The sequence below is a fragment of the Salvelinus alpinus genome, chromosome 8 (assembly GCF_045679555.1).
Source record: "Salvelinus alpinus chromosome 8, SLU_Salpinus.1, whole genome shotgun sequence".
NCBI classification, from domain to species: Eukaryota; Metazoa; Chordata; class Actinopteri; order Salmoniformes; family Salmonidae; genus Salvelinus; species Salvelinus alpinus.
Window position 1 is genome coordinate 11,248,024 of NC_092093.1, and position 8,922 is coordinate 11,256,945.

Sequence of the window (8,922 nt, forward strand, 5' to 3'; positions counted from 1 at the left end):
TGGTGGGTCTAATGGTATAGTGCTGGGTCTAATGGTATAGTGCTGGGTATAGTGGTGGGTCTAATGGTATAGTGCTGGGTCTAATGGTATAGTGCTGGGTCTAATGGTATAGTGCTGGGTATAGTGCTGGGTCTAATGGTATAGTGCTGGGTCTAATGGTATAGTGCTGGGTCTAATGGTATAGTGCTGGGTATAGTGGTGGGTCTAATGGTATAGTGGTGGGTCTAATGGTATAGTGGTGGGTATAGTGGTGGGTCTAATGGTATAGTGCTGGGTCTAATGGTATAGTGCTGGGTCTAATGGTATAGTGCTGGGTATAGTGGTGGGTCTAATGGTATAGTGGTGGGTCTAATGGTATAGTGCTGGGTCTAATGGTATAGTGGTGGGTATAGTGCTGGGTCTAATGGTATAGTGCTGGGTCTAATGGTATAGTGCTGGGTCTAATGGTATAGTGCTGGGTCTAATGGTATAGTGCTGGGTCTAATGGTATAGTGGTGGGTATAGTGGTGGGTCTAATGGTATAGTGCTGGGTCTAATGGTATAGTGCTGGGTCTAATGGTATAGTGCTGGGTATAGTGGTGGGTCTAATGGTATAGTGGTGGGTCTAATGGTATAGTGGTGGGGTCTAGTGGTATAGTGCTGGGTCTAATGGTATAGTGCTGGGTCTAATGGTATAGTGCTGGGTCTAATGGTATAGTGCTGGGTCTAATGGTATAGTGCTGGGTATAGTGGTGGGTCTAATGGTATAGTGGTGGGTATAGTGGTGGGTCTAATGGTATAGTGCTGGGTCTAATGGTATAGTGCTGGGTCTAATGGTATAGTGCTGGGTCTAATGGTATAGTGCTGGGTCTAATGGTATAGTGCTGGGTCTAATGGTATAGTGGTGGGTATAGTGCTGGGTCTAATGGTATAGTGCTGGGTCTAATGGTATAGTGCTGGGTATAGTGGTGGGTCTAATGGTATAGTGGTGGGTCTAATGGTATAGTGCTGGGTCTAATGGTATAGTGCTGGGTCTAATGGTATAGTGGTGGGTCTAATGGTATAGTGGTGGGTATAGTGCTGGGTCTAATGGTATAGTGCTGGGTCTAATGGTATAGTGCTGGGTATAGTGGTGGGTCTAATGGTATAGTGCTGGGTCTAATGGTATAGTGCTGGGTCTAATGGTATAGTGCTGGGTCTAATGGTATAGTGCTGGGTCTAATGGTATAGTGCTGGGTCTAATGGTATAGTGCTGGGTCTAATGGTATAGTGCTGGGTCTAATGGTATAGTGGTGGGTCTAATGGTATAGTGCTGGGTCTAATGGTATAGTGCTGGGTCTAATGGTATAGTGGTGGGTATAGTGCTGGGTCTAATGGTATAGTGCGTGGGTGGCTAATGGTATAGTGGTGGGTCTAATGGTATAGTGCTGGGTCTAATGGTATAGTGCTGGGTATAGTGCTGGGTCTAATGGTATAGTGCTGGGTCTAATGGTATAGTGCTGGGTCTAATGGTATAGTGCTGGGTCTAATGGTATAGTGCTGGGTCTAATGGTATAGTGGTGGGTATAGTGCTGGGTCTAATGGTATAGTGCTGGGTCTAATGGTATAGTGCTGGGTCTAATGGTATAGTGCTGGGTCTAATGGTATAGTGCTGGGTCTAATGGTATAGTGCTGGGTCTAATGGTATAGTGCTGGGTATAGTGGTGGGTCTAATGGTATAGTGCTGGGTCTAATGGTATAGTGCTGGGTCTAATGGTATAGTGGTGGGTCTAATGGTATAGTGGTGGGTATAGTGCTGGGTCTAATGGTATAGTGCTGGGTCTAATGGTATAGTGCTGGGTATAGTGGTGGGTCTAATGGTATAGTGCTGGGTCTAATGGTATAGTGCTGGGTCTAATGGTATAGTGGTGGGTCTAATGGTATAGTGCTGGGTCTAATGGTATAGTGCTGGGTCTAATGGTATAGTGCTGGGTCTAATGGTATAGTGCTGGGTATAGTGGTGGGTCTAATGGTATAGTGCTGGGTCTAATGGTATAGTGCTGGGTCTAATGGTATAGTGCTGGGTCTAATGGTATAGTGCTAATGGTATAGTGGTGGGTCTAATGGTATAGTGCTGGGTCTAATGGTATAGTGCTGGGTCTAATGGTGGGTCTAATGGTATAGTGCTGGGTCTAATGGTATAGTGCTGGGTCTAATGGTATAGTGCTGGGTCTAATGGTATAGTGCTGGGTCTAATGGTATAGTGCTGGGTCTAATGGTATAGTGGTGGGTCTAATGGTATAGTGCTGGGTATAGTGCTAGGTCTAATGGTATAGTGCTGGGTCTAATGGTATAGTGCTGGGTCTAATGGTATAGTGCTGGGTATAGTGCTGGGTCTAATGGTATAGTGCTGGGTCTAATGGTATAGTGCTGGGTCTAATGGTGGGTCTAATGGTATAGTGCTGGGTCTAATGGTATAGTGCTGGGTCTAATGGTATAGTGGTGGGTCTAATGGTATAGTGGTGGGTCTAATGGTATAGTGCTGGGTCTAATGGTATAGTGCTGGGTCTAATGGTATAGTGGTGGGTCTAATGGTATAGTGCTGGGTATAGTGGTGGGTCTAATGGTATAGTGCTGGGTCTAATGGTATAGTGCTGGGTCTAATGGTATAGTGCTGGGTCTAATGGTGGGTCTAATGGTATAGTGCTGGGTCTAATGGTGGGTCTAATGGTATAGTGCTGGGTCTAATGGTATAGTGCTGGGTCTAATGGTATAGTGCTGGGTCTAATGGTATAGTGGTGGGTCTAATGGTATAGTGGTGGGGTCTAATGGTATAGTGGTGGGTCTAATGGTATAGTGCTGGGTCTAATGGTATAGTGCTGGGTCTAATGGTATAGTGGTGGGGTCTAATGGTATAGTGGTGGGTCTAATGGTATAGTGGGGGGGTCTAATGGTATAGTGGTGGGTCTAATGGTATAGTGGTGGGTCTAATGGTATAGTGGTGGGTCTAATGGTATAGTGGTGGGTCTAATGGTATAGTGCTGGGTCTAATGGTATAGTGCTGGGTCTAATGGTGGGTCTAATGGTATAGTGGTGGGTCTAATGGTATAGTGGTGGGGTCTAATGGTATAGTGGTGGGGTCTAATGGTATAGTGGTGGGGTCTAATGGTATAGTGGTGGGGTCTAATGGTATAGTGGTGGGGTCTAATGGTATAGTGCTGGGGTCTAATGGTATAGTGGTGGGTCTAATGGTATAGTGCTGGGTCTAATGGTATAGTGGTGGGGTCTAATGGTATAGTGGTGGGTCTAATGGTATAGTGGTGGGTCTAATGGTATAGTGGTGGGTCTAATGGTATAGTGGTGGGTCTAATGGAACAGGAGAGAAATTGTATAGTGGTGGGTCCAGTAGGAAATTAAATGAAAATTAGCCTAAATTATATAATTACTCCTGTCTATACTAAATAAAATAATTCATAATACTTTAACAGAAATCATAACTTAGACAAAGAGGAATACATGTACCGTTAATCCCCTTCAGTTGTTGATGCATGTATTAATTAGTCATTTACCGTTCTCATTGGAAACGTTTGCAGAGTTCACAACTTCATAACCATCATTTAAGAGATATTTTTTTATTTATTGTCTTTTGTTTGGCGTGCAACGAGCATGTGAGCAACGAACGTGTCTGGTTTCTCTGTCCTGATAATGTTGAGAGAGCACCTAGTACCTGTACCTGGCCTGCTGTGCAGAAATGTAGGAAAGTGTTTATTTATATATTTTTTTTTTCATTAATTGCGAATTATATTTTAAAACTATAGGTCCTCACAGTAAACTATTTGTAATATCTTTCCAACAATGTCTCGATAATCACCAGTCCTCAGTGTGAAAGATCAATGGAAGTTATAGACTTTCGGCTGCATTGACCTATAGGCTATGAGTTCCATGCTCTCATTTCTTTAGTCTCCCGAGTGGTTTAGCGGTCTAAGGCACTGCATCTCCGTGCTTGATGCATCATTCCAGACACCCTGGTTCGATTCCAGGCGGTATCACAACCGGTCGTGATTGGGAGTCCCATAGGGCTGCGCACAATTGGCCAAGCGTCGTCCGGGTTTGGCCGGTGTAGGCCGTCATAGTACATAACAATTTGTTCTTCATTTTTTAAAACTTTTTTTGTTGCCGCCAATGGATCACAATGTATCAATGTGTCCATATGGCAGAGGATGATGATCCCTCATTACTTTAACTTTTATGATTAACCACCCGACAATGATGGAAGAGAGAGCGGAACATTGTTATTTGAAATGAAACTGTTCCATGAATATGCGCATATGATCATAACTGGCATATAGAAGGGTAGGATAAATTGTAAGCTTCCCCTAACTTGAAACTCACGTGCCGCCTATGTAAAAATACATCTATTTGCCTCAAACGTTTCAATGATCAGGTAAGGCCTCTTAAAAAAAAAAGAAGAAAAAAAAGAAAATCAGGTTTCAAACAATTTAAAGTTTGTTTTCTAAATGCATACTGCCTCCAGCTCACGTTGTAAAGTGATGGGTCACTCGCTTCTACGTCACTCGGTAACCTTCTACGTCACTCGGTAACTTTTCTACGTCACTCGGTAACTTTTCCACGTCACTCGGTAACTTTCCACACACCTATTTCACAACTAGTTCCTATTTACCCTTCCTTGACATCTATCATACTGTATACATTCCTTATACATGTAAAGTAATCAATAAATTCTGGTATGGGAACATGAACAAGTATGTTTCAAGCTAGAATCCAACAATAAATAAGATGCATGATAACTAAGGAAAATAAAGACAAGTCAATTTAATTCCACTCCATTATACTAAACAGTCCTAAAGCAGGAAGCGGCGCAGGTCCTAATCCAGGCACTTGTCATCTCCCGTCTGGATTACTGCAACTCGCTGTTGGCTGGGCTCCCTGCCTGTGCCATTAAACCCCTACAACTCATCCAGAACGCCGCAGCCCGTCTGGTGTTCAACTTTCCCAAGTTCTCTCACGTCACCCCGCTCCTCCGCTCTCTCCACTGGCTTCCAGTTGAAGCTCGCATCCGCTACAAGACCATGGTGCTTGCCTACGGAGCTGTGAGGGGAACGGCACCTCCGTACCTTCAGGCTCTGATCAGGCCCTACACCCAAACAAGGGCACTGCGTTCATCCACCTCTGGCCTGCTCGCCTCCCTACCTCTGAGGAAGTACAGTTCCCGCTCAGCCCAGTCAAAACTGTTCGCTGCTCTGGCACCCCAATGGTGGAACAAACTCCCTCACGACGCCAGGTCAGCGGAGTCAATCACCACCTTCCGGAGACACCTGAAACCCCACCTCTTTAAGGAATACCTAGGATAGGATAAAGTAATCCTTCTAACCCCCCCCCCCCCCTTAAAAGAGTTAGATGCACTATTGTAAAGTGGTTGTTCCACTGGATATCATAAGGTGAATGCACCAATTTGTAAGTCGCTCTGGATAAGAGCGTCTGCTAAATGACTTAAATGTAAATGTACTATTGACCAATAAGCATGACTGTCAAATCTATTTCCATCGATGAATAAAAAAAATAATATTTAGCTATTTTTTTAAAATTTGTATTATATATATTTTTGCTCCCTGTCATTTGCCGGCAGCTGTTTTATTTATTGGCTTTAAATAAAACAATTTAGGGCCAAAAGCCGGCATTTCCCGCCTACCAGAAACCCTGTTATGAAGCGGGATTTAATAGACACACTTTCTATATTATGGGATTGTTCTGCCATTCTAGTCCTTAGGGAGCTGCCTAAATGGATTTTCGGGTCGTCTAAAAGCTTTGTTGTAAACTCAAAGGACTAAAACCACAGGTTATCTTTTCTATATGATTTTTTAAAATATATATAATATAGTCTTTCAGAACTAACAATCACCAAAATAAAAGCTAGACAGTCGGAGAATTGAAAATTCCAAAACAATGAATTTAGCTGTGTTCATTTTGTTATGTTTGAGCAAAAGAACACAGCATTATCCATGGCAAAATGCACAGAATTGCAGGAAACATCTTTAAAACTGCAACATTTTCACTCGGCTCCATGGCAAAATGTGTAGAATTGCAGAAAATTAGCCTTAATTTATTTTTATTTTTTTTACAACTTTGCTCTATAGAGATATTTATAGAATTGCAGGCAATTGGCTTAAGAATGCAATGTCTCTACAGTGCCAAGATGGAGGCCTCTAAAATGTAGCCATGCCGACGGTCCTCGTTGCCACGCCACCCTGCCCTTTTTGATCCAGAGAAACCCTGATTGGCATCACATTTTCTCAGTCCTTGGTGCTTTTGCCAGCCTTAATTACTCCTGTATTTCTTAGGAACATAATGAAACAAGATGGCTAGTGCAAAGGATTGACTGACTGATGGTTTACTTGGTCCGTATCATCAGACTGAACTTGGAATTGTGTTGTGTTGCAGGGAATGGCCCAACCCTGTTCTCCTGAAGCAGCCAGAGGACTGCAACCTGAACCTGCCAGTCTGGGACCCCAGGGTAATGTTGGTCATGCTGATACAAGTCCTTTCCTGAGCAATACTAATACATCAAAGACTGTCGTAAACATGAACTTAACATCCTAGAGCATTTTACTAGCTGAGCTGCCAACTAAAGGGGGGGGGGGTGTGTTTTAATTTTTTATTATTATAAATAAATATAAATGTATTTATGTATTTTTTAAAGTGGTTATAAACACCCGATCCTCCAGGACACAGACACATCCCACTTGTATCAACCATTTAAAGTCTAGAGCCAGGGGTTTTACCTGTGATCTGAACCCCGAGTCAGTTACTTATTTCATCTGTTCCAGTACAAACAATTTGATTCACCTGCATTTGAGGCGTAATATATCATACAACTGACTGAGTTGAAATGAAAATCGACTCCAACCCTGCTAGAGGCCCTGTATTCCCATGTAGGATATGACTCTCTGAGCATGTGTCACTGTGTTGTTCCAGGTGACACCCAGTGACAGGTACCACCTGATGCCCATCATCACACCAGCTTACCCCCAGCAGAACTCCACATACAACGTCTCCGTCTCCACACGGGCCGTCATGGTGGACGAGTTCAAACAGGGTCCGTTGGCCGTCTCGGTTTCTAACTTTTATACACAAACTTTTGCATCCACAGGTCCTCTGTGCTCTTTTTTATACAAAACTCTTCAGATTAGTGTCCCAACTTCAGAGACTTGAGTGTGAAACTTACTCAAACATTCACATCAATGTATCATTTATGTGAAAGGGAAGTTTCATCAAATGTAAGTTTTGCATACATATCAAGTAAATTCCATCTAGTTTGGCCTTTTTTATTTAGTCTTTTTTTTTTTGGGGGGTTCCTAACGTCCTACTTCATTGTAGCCTAGATACGTTGTCTCATCTGTAGTTTTCTTCTCGTTGGTTAACAAGGATTCCTTTGGTTCTCCTCGTTGGTTAACAAGGTTTCCTTTGGTTCTCGTTGGTTAACAAGGTTTCCTTCCTCCTTCTCCCTGTTGGTAAACAAGGTTTCCTTCCTCCCTGTTGGTAAACAAGGTTTCCTTCCTCCTCCCTGTTGGTAAACAAGGTTTCCTTCCTCCCACAGGTCTGTCCATCACAGATGAAATTTTGCAGAATAAAGCAGAGTGGTCCAAACTATTTGAAGCACCAAACTTCTTTCAGAAATACAAGTATGTATTAAGCAGCTTATCCTGTGGGACACACATGGTGAGACAAACCAACTATTTCAATAAAGGTTTCTGTTTTCTAAATATACCAACATACTTTTCAGTAAATGTGAAGTTCTCCTCTTCGTCTTTTTATATTCAACTGTATATGTAATCCACTCCTTCAGTTTGAATTACTTGTGTGATTTAAATATACACACTTCAGGCTTTCATACAAGACTCAAAGTAAGCTTTCTTCTTACCCAAGCATCCTCTTTGATTCACAAAATAATTATCATAAACGCAAATACTATGTTAACGTTATGCAGGGCCTGAATCCCAGTGTTCTCAGTAATATTTAGTATAGACTGTGCCTCTCCAATGTAAGCACAACTCAATATTTGATGTTTGTATATTTTACTAAAGGTAGGTACTTCACTTGTATGGTTTCCTATATTAAACCATCTCCTGGTTTTCCTTGTCTTGTTATATTGTCTATCAAATCCCAAATAAAATGCTTTAGTTCACAATTTGCACAATGTATTTCTTGTTAGTCTTGATTTTGTAGACATGTTTTTTTTTTTTTCCCTTATCACGTTTTGATCAAATCCGTAAATTGTAGCACTAAGCATTAGCAAGAAGCCGTGTGAAGAACACCAAAAATGAAAGTGTCATTTTAATGAACGTGTCATTCGCTCTTTCAGTTTAATTCTATACATGGATCCAGATCACTGACTCACATCCTGGATTCCATTTTCACTTAGCAGTACTGCTCAAACTTGAGTGTTAATCTGTGTATAGAGAAATGTTGTTGAAATCTGTGTATAGAGAAATTTATTTGCATTTGTTTTACATTTCAGCTTTATTTAAGTAGGCAAGTCAGTTTAAAGAACACATTCTTAAGGGAGGGATACATAGCTAGATAGGTTATAGATACGTTTTTAATTGGCTTATCAGTAGTATGCAAGAGCATGATGATAGGACAGTGGCCACAGTTCTGTTACCCAAGAGGCATTGTACCCAAGAGGCATTTCTCCTTTTTCAGCCCCAATCAACGTGTAGACCTATTTTCAGAATGCAGAGCTTTTTGCTGCCCAATCCCCTCCCCTTTTGTCTTAAGTGTTCTATTGAGAGTTTAGTGATCCAATCCCCTCCTTAATTTACCAAAATCTTCCATTACTGGAGTGCTCCGTTTGAAGTGAAATACCCTCAAAGTCTTCTGGCAAATCAGTTTGATCTATACACCCTTTCTTGGCCAGAAACATGTTGATATGTTGCCTATAGCACA

At 42.0% G+C, this 8,922-nt stretch overlaps 1 protein-coding gene across 1 annotated transcript in view; it reads left to right on the plus strand.

Annotated features, from left to right (window-relative positions):
* LOC139582543 (poly(A) polymerase alpha-like) overlaps positions 1 to 8,922 on the plus strand; it is a 30,125-nt gene that overhangs the window by 12,026 nt on the left and 9,177 nt on the right. The window contains exons 10-12 of the mRNA XM_071412630.1: positions 6,418 to 6,490; positions 6,952 to 7,072; positions 7,574 to 7,658. Coding sequence (XP_071268731.1) covers positions 6,418 to 6,490; positions 6,952 to 7,072; positions 7,574 to 7,658 — 279 coding nt within the window. The remainder of the gene's footprint in view (positions 1 to 6,417; positions 6,491 to 6,951; positions 7,073 to 7,573; positions 7,659 to 8,922) is intronic.